This window comes from Coregonus lavaretus (genome assembly GCF_964263955.1).
Source record: "Coregonus lavaretus genome assembly, chromosome: 24".
Classification (NCBI taxonomy): Eukaryota; Metazoa; Chordata; class Actinopteri; order Salmoniformes; family Salmonidae; genus Coregonus; species Coregonus lavaretus.
This window is the reverse complement of record NC_140011.1, coordinates 38,976,894-38,994,143: the sequence shown is the minus strand read 5'-3', so window position 1 is coordinate 38,994,143 and position 17,250 is coordinate 38,976,894. Positions and strand designations below refer to the sequence as shown.

General features: G+C 44.7%; 1 protein-coding gene across 1 annotated transcript in view; it reads left to right on the top strand.

The window, feature by feature from the left end:
- Positions 1 to 10,639, top strand: part of LOC311099336 (amyloid-beta A4 precursor protein-binding family B member 3-like) — a gene marked incomplete at both ends in the record, with an annotated part of 28,481 nt that extends 17,842 nt beyond the window's left edge. The window contains 11 exons of the mRNA XM_084140057.1: positions 559 to 746; positions 873 to 946; positions 2,752 to 2,803; positions 4,747 to 4,896; positions 5,765 to 5,892; positions 8,286 to 8,400; positions 8,515 to 8,602; positions 8,706 to 8,789; positions 9,597 to 9,712; positions 9,959 to 10,138; positions 10,412 to 10,639. Of these exons, the coding sequence (XP_083996183.1) occupies positions 559 to 746; positions 873 to 946; positions 2,752 to 2,803; positions 4,747 to 4,896; positions 5,765 to 5,892; positions 8,286 to 8,400; positions 8,515 to 8,602; positions 8,706 to 8,789; positions 9,597 to 9,712; positions 9,959 to 10,138; positions 10,412 to 10,639 (1,403 nt within the window). The remainder of the gene's footprint in view (positions 1 to 558; positions 747 to 872; positions 947 to 2,751; positions 2,804 to 4,746; positions 4,897 to 5,764; positions 5,893 to 8,285; positions 8,401 to 8,514; positions 8,603 to 8,705; positions 8,790 to 9,596; positions 9,713 to 9,958; positions 10,139 to 10,411) is intronic.
- Between the last annotated feature and the right edge of the window lie 6,611 nt (positions 10,640 to 17,250).

Sequence of the window (17,250 nt, the reverse complement as noted above, 5' to 3'; positions counted from 1 at the left end):
TACATAATTGACCCCCTGATTTATTTCTTTGCCCTTTCCAAACACAATTCTGTCCCATCGCATATTCAATGTTAGGAGAAAAACAAAGGCGACGAGCCTCAGACACTGGTTTTGCCAGCCAGCCCTGTGTGATGCGGAGGGACTGTTCTGAATTCTACTCTGGTAATTGGTAGATTTAGCATGTGGCCAGATGATCTCACACGCCCAGCTTTGCTCTCCTCTGCCGGTCACGTGTAGCAGGGCCGTGAGAGCAAGGCCAGCCGTGGGGCTTACATAGGCTTTAGATTGGGTGAGGCTAATGCTAGATGCCGATGGGATGCAGCCCCCTGGGTACGATGGACCCCAAAGAGCAGTGTTCATGCTAGAGCCAGCTGCCATTATGAACCTAATGGAATACAGACTGGACTCTACTGTTTCATTTCTCAGGGTTGTTGTCTTTGTCATCCTCATCACATGACACCAAATGCAGTGTAATATTGACCATGAGTACTTCTTCATTAAAGATGACTGACTGTCCCTTCTCATCGTCGTGCTCCCTGCCTGTTCTGTGTTCTTCAGACAACATCTGGGACGACCCGAGCCTTGATCTGGACTCTGACCTGCCGTCAGGGTGGCGCACCATCCGGGACAGCACCGGCACCTACTACTGGCACGTGGCCACTGGCACCACCCAATGGCAGCACCCGTCCTACAGCGCCGAGGAGGACCAGAACTCCATCAATGGCATCGCTGCCTCGGACATCAAGGTTAGGGCTTCAACGTCTAAATAAAGTTCAGTCTCACTGTTTGACTATGGCTGCTTTATACTGAATGTGGTTCCATCAGACAGGAAGGATCACACCTCTAATAATGACCCATGTCCTCTTTTCCAGAGCCTGGAGGCTGGGGGCAGACGTGGATCAAGGGCAAGGCTGACAGAGAGTCCAGTGGCCTCCATAAATGACAGGTACTCCTTGAAAATCCTCTGCAGACCCAAACCAACACTCATTCACCTGTGCAAGCACTGTAGCCTTGTTACTGGCTTAGGCTCTCCATGGTGGAGTAATGACTACTTTTCAGTTGTGTGATGAAGGTTATTCTACAAGGTGAATGGGTTGATGAGGTACATTTCTATCACCTGCAGATCAGCATGCTCAGGGAGCTCTTTGAAATAAACTACATTGATTGATGATGTAATCAAACGAGAGGGATAGTGTGTTTGATGTATTCTCTCTCTCTCTCTTTTAATCTGTTCGATGGCTCATGATGGCTTCGCTTGCCTGGGAATGTGGCAGACCACATATCCCTATGCCTCCCTATGCCTCCTGGAATACTACCCATTATCCCATTCTCTGTGTTCTGATCAGAAGCCTGCCATATTTGTCCCCGGGCTGATAACGTCAGGAATAGATAAGTCCTCTGGGCTGATGGGACATCCATTTAGGCCCTAGTTCTGCACCACACTACGTCATATCATTATTACAGTTCAGCCATTGTACCATGATCTGAATACATACAAGTGAATAGGGAAAATACTGTTCGATGTAGTGCCTGAGGATGAATCTTAACCATCTGTGGCACAAACCAGTGTTCTTAGGTTTCTTTAGCATAGATGGGTTGGCTGACAAGATCACGGAAATGATGCATACGCATCGATGTGGCCGGAAGCCATGCTTTGTTACGATTCTGAACGGTCATATCGCTAGCAACAACGAAAGGAGCTGCCTTGTGGGGAATCGTAGGTGGCTCGTTTCAGCTCGTATATTTTTATTGATACCATGTCTTGTTTTGAGGTGTTTTGACTGATGTCATGTCTACGCTAATATGGCCAAAAAATTGCTAGCTAGCTGTAACGATGTATTTGAGAGACAACAAGTGCTCATAGTGCAAATGTATTTATGTTTTCAATAAACATTGGCAACAATCTAAGCCAACCCCGTCTGTTTTGCCCCATAGTTGCGCACGCGTCGGTTTTGTTGCTAAACAACCAACACGCCTATACAGCAAGGTCAAATGCATCTTACATCACCTTGATGCTTGTTCGTAGGTTCTTTAATATTATATATGGCTACCTTGCCTTTTACCATTTAAGGGTAAAAGCACTTAATAATTCAGTTATCTGGAGTTAATTTATTGTAGCATCCCCTTGAGGGTCCCTGTGTCCTGTGTGACGTTTAGAGGTTATTGAGCCCACCAATAAACACAGTTTCTGCTGCAGTGGTTATGTGTTGACACACGGGAGCTTAACGTTCTGTATGGACAGAGATTGTGGAGAATAGTGAAACTCAGCTCGCTGAGCGTAGCATGAAGAAATGCATAGGTCTTATAATGGACACAATCCTATCCTACTCTGCTTCACCAAAGAGTGTAATGGAAAGGGAGGGAGAGTCTTGGGCCCCTGGTTGCAGGAATAGCAGCCCCTTGTGATCGTCTCCAGTCAGCTGTATCAGGGAGGCTAATGACTAACAACTCCACCTCTGAGTCAGCCAGCGTGAGGTGATCAGAACAGCTCTCTGTTTATTTCTGATCATCCATGACCCACTCAACAGCTGTTTCCCCATCAATGGCAGACAGGCAGGCAGCATTTACTTTCAAAGTCAAACACAAACAAACAGATAAACAAAGAACTAGATTATAACATCGTATAATACACCATACCAAACAGCGTCATACAGGGCAGCAGGGAGGGATGCAGAAAACGCTACAGCGTAATTTGTGCTGTCGTCGTGGTAATCCTTCATGTCATTTGACTGTTCTGCTAATATCCCACAGGGTCTCCTGGCAGGACGATTATTTCTGCACCAACATGGATCCTGACTCCAAGGTAGAGTGGGCTTTGATGTTGTCCAATTCATAGAAATACAGTAGAATCCTTAGAACGGGCCTTCCCATTTGACAAGCCTGTTAGAATCCTTAGAACGGGCCTTCCCATTTGACAAGCCTGTTAGAATCCTTAGAACGGGCCTTCCCATTTGACAAGCCTGTTAGAATCCTTAGAACGGGTCTTCCCATTTGACAAGCCTGTTAGAATCCTTAGAACGGGCCTTCCCATTTGACAAGCCTGTTAGAATCCTTAGAACGGGTCTTCCCATTTGAGACAAGCCTGTTCTATAGATTATATTTATATGGTTCAAATCCCGCTTCTTATGCACACACCAAAACAGCATGTTCTGACCAATAACATCCATACCCAATACCAATTATTTGGGGTGTAAACACTTTTACGGTCCCCCAGAGAATACTAATGTATTTTAGCTGATTTTTAACTCTAACACTATTTTCTGTAATTTATTATTTGAGGGTTAAAAGGGACCACATTTATAATGTTAGCGTTGATCAATATTTGTTGTTTTTTGTCCAGGCTAGGCAGCTCTTAAAGGAATTCATATACCATGTCCACTAAAAAGATTTGAGAGTCATCTCTTAAGTCAGGGAGGAGCAGTATTGATGGACTGTAGATAAATGTATTATATGGATGCATCATGTTGATATACTGTAGATACTGAAAGCACTTAACCCTTTATACTCTGTACATTATTATCTAGTCTGAATCTAGTCTCAGTTTATTCCCTTCTTTCTGTCTCCTTCCCACCTCTACCATCCACTCCTCTCCCTCCTGGGCCTGTTGTTGTGGTGTGGTGTGGTTCTGTTGGTGTGGTGTGGTTCTGTTGGTGTGGTGTGGTTCTGTTGGTGTGGTGTGGTTCTGTTGGTATGGTGTGTCTGTGTTGATATGGTGTGGTGTGGCTGTGTTGGCATGGTGTGGTTGTGTTGGCATGGTATGGTGTGGTTCTGTTGGTATGGTGTGGTGTGGTTGTGTTGGCATGGTGTGGTGTGGTTGTGTTGGCATGGTGTGGTGTGGTGTGGTTGTGTTGGCATGGTATGGTATGGTGTGGTTCTGTTGGTATGGTGTGGTGGGGTTGTGTTGGCATGGTGTGGTGGGGTTGTGTTGGCATGGTGTGGTTGTGTTGGCTTGGCATGGTGTGGTGTGGTTGTGTTGGCATGGTACGGTGTGGTTGTGTTTGCATGGTGTGGTGTGGTTGTGTTGGTGTGGTTGTGGTTGTGTTGGCATGGTGTGGTTATGTTGGCATGGTGTGGTGTGGTTGTGTTGGCGTGGTTGTGTTGGCATGGTGTGGTGTGGTTGTGTTGGCATGGTGTGGTGTGGTTGTGTTGGCATGGTGTGGTGTGGCTGTGTTGGCATGGTGTGGTTGTGTTGGCATGGTGTGGTTGTGTTGGCTTGGTGTGGTTGTGTTGGCTTGGCATGGTGTGGTTCTGTTGGTATGGTGTGGTGGGGTTGCGTTGGCATGGTGTGGTTGTGTTGGCATGGTGTGGTTATGTTGCCTTGGCATGGCGTGGTTGTGTTGGCATGGTGTGGTGTGGTTGTGTTGGCATGGTGTGGTGTGGTTGTGTTGGCATGGTGTGGTGTGGTTGTGTTGGCATGGTGTGGTGTGGTTGTGTTGGCGTGGTGTGGTTGTGTTGGCATGGTGTGGTGTGGTTGTGTTGGCGTGGTGTGGTTGTGTTGGCATGGTGTGGTTGGCTTGGTGTGGTTGTGTTGGCATGGCATGGTATGGTTCTGTTGGTATGGTGTGGTGGGGTTGTGTTGGCATGGTGTGGTTGTGTTGGTGTGGTTGTGTTGGTGTGGTTGTGTTGGCATGGTGTGGTTATGTTGGCATGGTGTGGTGTGGCTGTGTTGGCATGGTGTGGTGTGGCTGTGTTGGCATGGTGTGGTGTGGCTGTGTTGGCATGGTGTGGTGTGGTTGTGTTGGTTAGTGTTTTGCGGTGCGCTCCCTGGGCTGGGTGGAGATTCCAGAGGAGGAGCTGACCCCGGGGAAGAGCAGTCTGGCTGTCAATAACTGCATCCAGCAGCTGTCCTGCAGCAAGGCAGAGGGCCACGATGACACACTGGGCGCCTGGGGAGAGGTGAGAGAGGAGACGTGAGCAAGACGGGTGGGTGGGGGGAGAAGTGAGGGTTGAGAGAGTAATGGTGGGGGGGTTAAGAGAGTAATGGTAGGGGGTGAGAGAGTAATGGTGGGGGGATTGAGAGAGTAATGGTGGGGGGGTGAGAGAGAATAATGGTGGGGGGGTAGAGAGTAATGGTGGGGGGGTTGAGAGAGTAATGGTGGGGGGGTGAGAGAGAATAATGGTGGGGGGGTAGAGAGTAATGGTGGGGGGGTTGAGAGAGTAATGGTGGGGGTGAGAGAGAATAATGGTGGGGGGGATTGAGAGAGTAATTGTGGGGGGGTTGAGAGAGTAATGGTGGGGGGGTTGAGAGAGTAATGGTGGGGGGGTGAGAGAGAATAATGGTGGGGGGATTGAGAGAATAATGGTGGGGGGGATTGAGAGAGTAATGGTGGGGGGATTGAGAGAGTAATGGTGGGGGGGATTGAGAGAGTAATGGTGGGGGGGATTGAGAGAGTAATTGTGGGGGGGTTGAGAGAGTAATGGTGGGGGGGTTGAGAGAGTAATGGTGAGGGGTGAGAGAGAATAATGGTGGGGGATTGAGAGAGTAATGGTGGGGGGGAATTGAGAGAACAATGGTGGGGGGGATTGAGAGAGTAATGGTGGGGGGTTGAGAGAGAAATGGTAGGGGGGGTTGAGAGAGAATAATGGTGGGGGGGATTGAGAGAGTAATGGTGGGGGGTGAGAGAGTAATGGTGGCGGGGGGTGAGAGAGAATAATGGTGGGGGGATTGAGAGAGTAATGGTGGGGGGTGAGAGAGTAATGGTGGGGGGTTAAGAGAGTAATGTCCTCCCTGTCCTCTCTGTCCTCTCTCCCTGTCCTCTCCCAGGGCCAGGACATGATGATGGTTCTGAAGAAGGATACCCTCAGCCTGATGGACCCAGTGGACCGCAGCCTTCTCCATTGCCAGCCTATCATTAACATCCGCGTGTGGGGCGTGGGCTGCAACAACGGCAGGTGGGCCAACCTGGGGAACGTATGGGCAAATACTCCCCAGTCCTCTCTCCTTCTCTTTTTGTTATGGTCAGTGTTGGTACCTGTAGTTACATGTTGAAATACGGTATAATATGGTGAACTGACCAACTAAGCACAATGCTCTTGGGTTGTTACGTCAGGGAAGACTGTGTTTAAAGTTTTTGTTATTGTTTATACTTGATGACATGGAAATATTACATTGAGTGAAGAAAGTAACTTATTTATAAATGAGTTTTTATGTGGGCTATACAGCCCTGGGTAAGGTTAGTTATTCAGGGTAGCAGACATTTTAGACCTATTGTAATACACTGGGAGTTGAGTGGATCTGAGGGCAGTTATATTTGGCAATGTTCTTGCTGGAGAAAATTCAGGCATTGACCTGTTGGCAGTAGAATAGAATAGCCCTGAGGAAGAAACGTGACAAGGTTCGAGAATAAGAAGGACTGAAACTACAGAAAATAAGTCAGTATAGCGGTACACCATTTTTACTGACAGTAGGCTATGTTATATGATGATCATAGTTATGAAGCAATCCAACAGTTTTGTCTCATAGTTAAGGTAGTTGTAATAATTAACTTTCTTTCTTTTTTTAAATGCCACTCATGAAAACAGAAACAGGTAATCACTCTTTTCTTGGTCAACTCATTTTCTGTTGACATGCCATGTGTGACTTTACCAGCTTGCATCAGGGTCTCAATAAAAAAGCTCAGTGTTCCGGTAGGTTCTGTGTAGGTTCTGTAGTCAAACTGTATATTGTTGCCTCATCAATAATGTAACATGCTTCTGCCGACACATAATGTCCCTGTGAATGTCTACGCTGTTTCTCATGCATGTTCAAAGAAACCCCTGTCCATTTCTTTCCTCGATTTCTATCGAACGTTATTTCTTATGCAGTGTGTGTACCAAGCAGTTCTGTCCTTGTCTCACAACAAATGCCCACCCAGCCTTATCCCAGACTGTTGACTTGCCTTATTCCCAAATGAATACTGCTGATGATTGATCTATAAAGTGAGAATCATAATGGACTCTCTTCCTGAGGAAAATGTTGCTCAAACTGCAGCATTAATTAGAAGCCATAGTGATTGCATTCCTCTGAGAGCTGAGTGGAGGACGCATCAATGTGTAAATTAATGTAACAAGCTTTTCTACAACAGTTGGATGGGCCTTTGTGAAGATAAATGGACAAGGAGAGCTTGCTGGGTCATGTCCAAGTCTCTTTCCTTTCTGCTGTGCCAACCAGGGTCGAACTGCAAGGTCGCATCTGCCACTGTGACAAATACGCTCCATTTACACCTGGCTTTTACTGTATTACACCCGAACAAAATACATGGATTACCTGTCATAAAACAGCTCCCGTTCCACTGTGGATGGAATACAGAATATTGTACACACACACACACACACACACACACACACACACACACACACACACACCCTACTGTTTGTGGGCCCACCGCTGATGCCAAAGAGAAGCTCATCTGTTATTCCCTCTGACTCTAGTGTTTTCCCTCAATATTTGAGTTCCTTTCCCAGGCATCAGCACATTCTGGTGCGCCAGAGCTGTGGCCTACACAACAGCACTGTTGCTCCTGATTGTTTTAAGTGGGGAAACCCACTGAGGATGTCACGGAGACAATAGAGAAAATTACACCTCTAAATGCAACACTCACCAAGCCATTTCCCAAATAGCAACTGCACATTGGACACAGAACAGTTCTTCATTAACTAACTATTTGTCCGAAAGTTTACAGTACAATGTCAGTTGGGTACTTTTGCTCTGATATGTGATTACAGATCATGACTCTTTAGTCCCTTTCTGATACGAGAACTTGGTGACAGAGCAATACATTCCCTGTCCCTGTTGCTTAACGTGCTGAGAACAATGTCTGTCCACATGGATCATTGGTATTTATAGACCTCTGACATCTGACACGGCCTGGCCCTATCAGCTCCTGAGGGACGCTGTCCGAGGTCACATCCTCCCATCTCTTCTGCAATACGAGCCAGAGTAACTGATAGTATCAATGTTAAAATTGTTTGTGCTGTCTGTCTTCAGTGCTCAGTTGCTTAGTAGTCGTTGGATGATTGTGCACTTGATCAAACGAACTGATGATCCTGGCTGGTGCACCATTAGCTTTAGTTCAGTGGGCTAACGCAGTCATGTTGGAGTAGTGCAGAAGATGTGTCACATGTATTCAATATGGCTTTGAATTCCTTCCCATTCTCAGTCATACTAATGTAATTATATTGTTATACATACAGTACCAGATCACCAGGTGAAACAGGAAGTCAACTAACCTCTCCACAATCCAGACATATAGATAAGTGCATGTACTCTGTGCTAATCTTTGCTGTTATGTTCCGTTCCTTTCCAGAGACTTTGCCTTCGTTGCCAGTGACAAAGACACCTGTATGCTGAAGTGCCATGTGTTTCGCTGTAACGCCCCAGCAAAAACCATCGCCACGGCTTTGCATGAAATGTGCTCAAAGGTAACCACAAACTCAAGCATAGGAAGTGGTTTAACACCCCTTTAGCCCACCATAGTAGTTTAGGTTCATTCTAGAGTGAGCCAGTGTGAATGCTGTGTCTGTGTGTGTGTCCAGATCATGGCAGAGAAGACCACTAGAAGCCCATTTATGGCCCGCTCCCTCACCATGGAGAGCATCTCCCCTGAGGACCTGCCACGCCAAGGTACAGTAGCCCACAGAGCCCTTCAGTTACAGTCTGTAGGGGTTTTATAAACTCCATAATATGGTCAATCATATGACTAACTGATTTTTATTTTTTGCTGCAGTGGACTTCCTGGATGCAATGAGGCAGAGGGTGCAGAAGTTTGAGGTGCAGTACATTGGAAACCTGCCCGTCTCCAGGGCGATGGGTACTGTATTCTAATCTCATCTATTATTAAACTGGCAAAATACCATCAAACTTTTCATCTATTGATTTATTAAACTAGATGAAAGAAGAGAGCCAATCTTCCCGTTCCTATAACAACCTTGAGAGTTAACAGGAGAACTCAGGATCTGTAATATCTCATCAACAGATAAAGAGGATTAGACAGCAGCAAGGACTCTCAGGCGTGTTTGAAATTGGGTCTGGATAATTAAGAGACAGAGAACATCGTCTCATTATTATCAGCAAATACGCCGAGTTACGTTGTGATTGTGAAGCTAGCTGCTAGCGCCGGCTAGCTAGCGCTCAGGGTCACTGTGTCAGTTGGCAGTCCCTAGGCGAGGCGCAGTCGCAGTAACACAGCACTCTGTCAGAAAATAGAGTATTCATTACAGGCTCCAAAACGGTAGCATCCATCAAGGTGCCCTGCCTGCCTGCTGTTAGCTGGACCAGCTGACTGACCGACATAGAGCCGGTCCCAGATGGGGTATTATGGTCCACTGAGGTGTTCTTAGTGATGATGACAAGCCATTTGTCCTCATTTGAGATCACACACATGAGCTGATGAGCCCATAGATTAACGATCACTGGAAGTTAGACAAGGAAATCAGTTTGGTACAACGGAAAAGTCCTTGACACTCTGAGCATGTTCTCTCACAACAGAAAAGAGCAGAGAATACCACTAGAAGCCTATCATGGCCCGCCATAGTTTCCCTCGCTTTTGGAGGTCACTGTGGCTGTGTTGTTGCTGAAGCAGCTGTATTAAGGTCCACTATGTGGGATCCTCTGGCAGGTATGGAGGTGCTGAACCGGGCCATAGAGAGCATCATGAACACCTCAGACAGTGACGATTGGGAGCCCATCGTCATCCACATCTCTGACACTGTCCTGTCACTCTGGAAAGGAGAGGTGAGGAGGAGAAGAACTCAGGAAACCTGTAAACACCAGTGGTCAGACCAATCAATGAGATTACAACATTTCTCTGGCTACCTGTTTCTCTCTCTCTCTTTCACTTTTTCTTTTAGACTTTTGTCTCTCTCTCTCTCTCTCTCTCTCTCTCTCTCTCTCTCTCTCTCTCTCTCTCTCTCTCTCTCTCTCTCTCTTTCTTTCTTTCTTACTTTCTTTCTTTCTCTACCTCTATGATTTCTCTTTCAGGATGGAGATGATCCATTTTGGGAATGTCAAGTGCGTTTGCTGACCTTTCTGGGTGTGGGCCATGATACACACACCTTTGCAGTGATAGTGGACGGCGGAACGCAGCGGTTTGAGTGTCATGTTTTCTGGTGTGAGCCAGACGCAGGGATCATCTCTGAGGCTGTGCAGGCTGCGTGCATGGTGAGTGACTTAGTTAGGGGTCACCCTGAAGGATGAAACACAATGATGGAGAACTAACGTGCAAAATGGCTTCTGTAGACACAGAGGTGAAGCTGGCATGATAAATACTTGAATTTATACATGCTATCATGGCTGAATGATTAATATTTTAAAGGGAATTGGCAAAGAATGGTAGAGAATGTCATGGAGTCATGACTCATTTACGGGATCTTTCTAACATGAAAAGGGAAATTATGGTCACTGCTTAACATGGCTCCATTGTGCCCCCTGCAGGTCCAGTACCAGAAGTGCTTGGTGGCCCAGACTCCACCACCCAGGTCCAAAATGTGGCGGGCGGGTTCCAAGGTGAAGCGCGCCAACTCCATGGATGGCTTCACTTTCCCAGCTCCCCGTCACCAAGGACTGTCCCCGCCCAAGGCTGGCTCCTCCACCACCAAAAAGGGCATGCTGGCGTTTTTTGAGACTTTCAGAAATAAACAGTCAGCAGTTTCCACACCATAACAACCAGAGAGGGAGGGAGGGAGGGAGGGAGGGAGAGAGGGAGAGAGGGAGAGAGGGAGAGAGGGAGAGAGGGAGGGAGGGAGGGAGGGAGGGAGGGAGGGAGGGAGGGAGGGAGGGAGGGAGGGAGGGCACATCAGATTTAGGGGACGAATAGAATAAGTAGCTAGAGGGAGGAAAAGACAGATGGAACGACAGACGTATAACCAGCTATTTGAATGTGAAGTTTGAAGGCTAGCTGAGTTTCGATTTTAACAGGCAGGGATGGCCATTATCTGAAAAAAAGAAAAAAAAAACTGGCAGCATTTCTGCTTCTACTGTGTTTCTGTGAGTATATAACATACCTCACCTAGGCTGGTTTGTGGTACAGTTTTAGAAAATAACATGGAGGTGCTGTACTCTCACATTCCATAACTTTCTTGTCAAGGAAGACATTGTTTAAGTCACTAGGATCTAAACTTGTACTTTTATGACAAAATACAAACAAATACACAACAATGACCCCCTGCTTCTAAGTGAAACATACAGTAGCAAAAAAATATGGTGCAATAATGGACAACTCTTTAATATAGTTTTCTGGTACTGAACATCAGCAAAATGTAACAGTGACTTGATTTTTGTACAATGAATGTAGTTAGATAGGTTGTATTAAATACATATACTGTTCTTTCTAATAAATGTAAAGTAATCTTTAACTTCAGATATATTCATCACAGTGTGTTAATCTTATAGCTTTGTAGTCCTGACATTTGACAACAAATACCTATCAAAGTCCTCTAATGTGAGATTAGGCGTCATAAAGATGGGACAGAAGATATCACACTATATTTTCCTCCATTATTGTAATTAGACATCATGACAAAATAATTAGATCGTTGAACATCCTAGGCCCCAGTTTGTCAACAGCAAATGAAGACCATCCAGATCTGGGCTTTGGTCCAACTCTCTATTTTGCAACGTACTCAGACAGAATCCCTTTAGCCAAGAGTGGTGCCAGTCATACAGTGGCCTTCCCATTAGAGAGAAAGAGAAGGTGTTTTAGTGCAAGTTCTGTTCAGAAAAAAAGTTTGTGTTAGTACATACTGTACAACACAAAAAGCTTTGAAAAATGTTGAAAATCAAAAAAAGCTTAGATTTAAAAAGGGAGACAGTGCTATTTTAATCCAACAGTTTGCTTGAAGCCTCCCAAAGCTTTACAGAAGCACTGCATGCTTTCGGACACGCTTGAGAATGAAATGCTTTGCTCAGGTACTTTCCATGCTTCTGGTGATGAAAAAAAAAAATACAGACTCTCACAAGTAAAAGTGAAAAACACTTAGAAATCAGGACAATGACTAAACTCTAAATGCAACCAGTCACCACCACTGAAATCTTGTGCTACGTTGTTCCTAATGAAGGACATACTAAACAGCATTTTCACTAGAGGAAACACACACAAAAAACACAGAATTTATATCACTGTTGTGATTCACCCCAAAATACAAACTTATTTGCACTGCATTGAATGAAATATGTAAGGGGTTATCAACAGCTTGCGGGGTGAAAGGCACTTGGTTTAATGCATGCTGATTTTCAAAGTTACTTGCGATAGTATACTAGGCCCACATTATGCTGTGAAACACTTGGACACAAAAAGAATGGCACTTCAGAGAGGTCATGCTTTATATTACTGATATGCAACTGCACCTCGCCCATTCTAAATATGTATTATATAACAACACAACTCAGGTCTCCTTATTAAGGATCATGTCAAAGTTGGGAAAATGAAAAGGCAGAGCTTTGGCAATATAAGAACATGAATGGAGAAGTGATATCCTTATTATCCAGGAGAATGAGTTAGAGGTATTGGTTAGAGGTAATGTCATAAAATGGTCATATAGCACCTTGAGAATATTTTGTTTTTGCAATTTATACTAGTAAATAAATATGTCTCTCTCTATATATTTACTGTACTTTAGCACAGAAGAAAATAGGATGTCATGTAAATGCTATTTTTTTTAAACTGTGATTATTTCGCACAGTTGTACCTAACTAGGTCCACATTGTGGTGGTCTATGCTGGAATAATAAATTGCTTGTAAATCCTGTTATTTTCTGGTTCCTGTGTGTGAGATTAATCAAAGTTGAACTTCAACTCCTCTTACAAAGAGCCTCTTATTTCAACATGAAGTCTAGTCTCATTACCCTGAATATGGGCACTCCACTCTACATGAAGGTATCCATTGATTAGAAGACCAAAATGAACACATTCCCTCCATGTTATTCTATTCTAATCGATTATATCGCTCACTGAAGGGGAAACCCAGACACATCACAGGGGCTATAAAGCTGAAGTATCCATTTAGAACCGGGATCATCAACTAGATTCAACCACGGGCCAATTTTTTCTTGAGCGGATGATCGGGGGGCCGGAAAATAAATACAACATATTTTTAGACCGCAAATTGACCGCAAGAAGCCCAAACAGATATAATATTTGACTAAAACATAATCCTTTCAAACCTTGATTACATTTGGGGACATTGCCCTGCGTAGGGCGCTGTCTTTCCGATGTTAAAATGGGTGTCCTGATTCTCTGTGCTCATTCAAAATCCCGACCTGACCACATTCCATCATGGCCACCTAATCGTCCCCCTCATTCCTAATTGGCATGCAGTGCATTTGGAAAGTATTCAGACCCCTTGACTTTTTCTACATGTTGCTACGTTACAGCCTTGTTCTAAAATGGATTAAAGAAAAACAGATCCTCATCAATCTACACACAATACCCCATAATGACAAAGCGAAAACAGGTTTTTAGACATTTTAGCAAATGTATTAAAAATAAAAAACAGAAGTACCTTATTTACATAAGTATTCAGACCCTTTCCTATGAGACTCGAAATTGAGCTCAGGTGCATCCTGTTTCCATTGATCATCCTTGAGATGTTTCTACAACTTGATTTACCTGTGGTAAATTCAATTGATTGGACATGATTTGGAAAGACACACACCTGTCTATATAAGATCCCAAAGTTGACAGTGCATGTCAGAGCAAAAACCAAGCCATGAGGTCGAAGGAATTGTCCGTAGAGCTCCGAGACAGGATTGTGTCGAGGCACAGATCTGGGGAAGGGTACCAAAAAATGTCTGCAGCATTGAAGGTCCCCAAGAACACAACGGCCTCCATCATTCTTAAATGGAAGAAGTTTGGAACCACCAAGACTCTTCCTAGAGCTCCTCTGTGGAGATGGGAGAACCTTCCAGAAGGACAACCATCTCTGCAGCACTCCACCAATCAGGCCTTTATGGTAGAGTGGCCAGACGGTAGCCACTCCTCAGTAAAAGGCACATGACAGCCCGCTTGGAGTTTGCCAAAAGGCATCTAAAGGACTCTTAGACCATGAGAAACAAGATTTTCTGGTGTGATGAATCCGAGATTGAACACTTTGGCCTGAATGCCAAGCGTCACGTCTGGAGGAAACCTGGCACCATCCCTACGGTGAAGCATGGTGGTGGCAGCATCATGCTGTGGGGATGTTTTCCAGTGGCAGGGACTGGGAGACTAGTCAGGATCGAGGGAAAAATGAAAGGAGCGAAGTACAGAGAGATCCTTGATGAAAACTTGCTCCAGAGCACTCAGGACCTGGGGCGAAGGTTCACCTTCCAACAGGAAAACGACCCTAAGCACACAGCCAAGACAACACAGGAGTGGCTTCTGGACAAGTCTCTGAATGTCCTTGAATGGCCCAGCCAGAGCCCGGACTTGAACCCGATCGAACATCTCTGGAGAGACCTGAAAATAGCTGTGCATCTAACCTGACAGAGCTTGAGAGGATCTGCAGAGAAGAATGGGAGAAACTCCCCAAATACAGGTGTGCCAAGCTTGTAGCGTCATACCCAAGAAGACTCAAGGCTGTAATTGCTGCCAAAGGTGCTTCAACAAAGTACTGAGTAAAGGGTCTTAAAACCTGCGTAAATGTGATATTTCCGTTTTTTATTTGTAATATATTTGCAAATATTTCTAAAAACCTGTTTTTGCTTTGTCATTTGGGGTATTGTGTGTAGATTGATAAAAAAAAAAAAAACGATTTAATCAATTTTAGAATAAGGCTGTAACGTAACAAAATGTGGAAAACGTAAAGGGGTGTGAATACTTTCCGAATGCACTGTATATCAGTCCTCACCTATCCATCTGATAGCTGATGTGTGGTGAGCGGTCTGGCACAAAAATGGTCGCCCTGCATCACTGAGGTGGGTGCTACACATTGATGGTGAATGAGGTGAGTTTCACTCTACTATGTAAAGCGCTTTGAGTACCTCAGTTGGTAGAAAAGAGCTATATAAATTCAATCAATTATTATTATTAATTATTATTATTTGTATACGATCACATATTTACATTTTAGTCATTTAGCAGACGCTCTTATCCAGAGTGACTTACATGAGCAATTAGGGTTAAGTGCCTTGCTCAAGGGCACATCGACAGATTTTTCATCTAGTCGGCTCGGGGATTAGAATCAGTGACCTTTCGGTTACTGGCACAGCGCTCTTAACCACTAAGCTACCTGCCGCCCTACGTCTCTCTATTATGCGTGGGAATACTTGGGAACAGATTTCCAAAATTAAATCCACTTGGAGCTGATTTCCTGATGTTTTTACAGTCTTATGTCCAGCAATGAAAATTATATTAAAAGAATTAATAATAATAATTAGCTCAGAAAACTTAAAATCACATGTGATTTGGCCCACGGACCGCCAGTTGCGAGACCCCGGTTTAGAACGTTTTCTCACCACCAAATATTGTAGTGAGAGGAAGTAATTTTCTCATTGATGAAACATCTGATTTCAATGAAAGTTTCTGTCCCAAAACTAGGATCTGTTACAAACACAGTGCACTACGTTTTATAGACTTTACGTTTTGCCAAAGTTTCAAAAACAATTGCGTTGTTTAGAAGGAGTGCAAGGTCGAATTGAGCTTGTGCACATGCGCACTTTCCTAACAGAAATATGCAAATAAATGCTACAACGCGCCAATAGGCTTTGCTCACATCATTGCTTGTTCTGCCCACTATGATTCATTTGCTTCCACTGTAACACACACAGATGAACTATCTTGGGTTACTTATAAACATATTTGAATATATTCTACTGACCAACCGGATATGAGTTATGTCAATGTTCAACATCCTGTCCGGCCCGATATAGGGAGGTCGTTATTTGCAGATGATGGGGCCTTATGGAAGAGGGGAAGAAATGTGCCATACATAGTCAGGAAGGTACAGGAAGCAATTGATGAGGTAGAGCGGTGGGCATTAATGTGGGGATTCAGGTTCTCTGTAACTCAAACAGTGTTCTTTACCTGGAGGGAGGTGGGAGATGAGGTATGCTTGAGGTTATATGGGAGAAACTTGGAGAGGGTGGGGGCCTTCAGGTTCCTTGGGGTATACTTTGATACTAGACTGACCTGGGCAGAACACGTTGAGAGAGTGGTGGGAAAGTGTAAGAAGGTGGTAAATGTGATGCGCTGTCTGACGGGGAAGGCGTGGTGGGCTGGACGTTCCTCATTGAAGACCATGTATGGAAGGGAGCTTAGTCCAACGGTAGTTATTCCTGTAAATCCACCATGGCTACTCCCGCCTCCAGTAGTTGAGCTAGAAATGTTGGAGAGATTACAGAAAGATAGGGAGGGGGTTGATCCAGCTGATTTCTTTAAGAGACATCTGGAAACAGTGTATCAGGATTTTGTGGCCATTTACACAGATGGTTCAAAAGATCCAAGGACAGGACGTACTGGGTCAGCATTTGTAGTGCCTGAATGTGGGGTGGCAGTCAGGAAACACATTACAGATCATCTGGCTGTATATTTCCGGCGGAGCTGATGGTCATACTGTTGGCCTTGCAATGGGTGGAGGAAGTTAAGCCAGACAGAATAGTTATTTTCTCTGACTCATGTGCAGTGTTAATGAGTCTCCAGTCCTTTAGCTTACGTAGCAGACAAGACCTGCTTTATGAGGTGCTACAAACCCATGGCAGGATTAAAGAGATGGGTATTCAGATAAGATTTACTTGGGTTCCAGCCCATGTGGGGGTGGAGGGGAACGAGGCAGTAGATGAACAGGCTAAACAAGCACTTAGTAGTGGGGATGTTGATGTTGAAGTGTCAATGAGCAAGGCAGAGGCAAAAAGACTGATATATATACAGTGATGGTGCAGAGATGGCAGGAACAGTGGAATATAAATAATAAGGGAAGGCATTTATTTCAGGTACAGAGGAAAGTCGGGGAGGGGAGGACGGCAGGAAGGGACAGAAGAGAGGAGGCTATTTTTACAAGATTAAGGGTGGGACACAGCCAGTTGAATAAGACATTAAACGTGATAGGAAAGCATCCATCAGGAAAGTGTGATTATTGTCAGGAAATAGAGACTGTGGAGCATGTATTGCTACAGTATGGGCAGTATCAGAGGGAAAGAGAGAGGATGAGATTTAGTATGAGGGAGAAGGGGATACAGGAAATTAGTTTAAATAGTATATTGAGCAGAACATCATTAGATATAGTCTCAAATATTTTGTTATCTTTTTTAAGAGAAACGGGGTTGGCAGGTAGGATTTAGTTTCTCCCTGTCTCTGGCCCA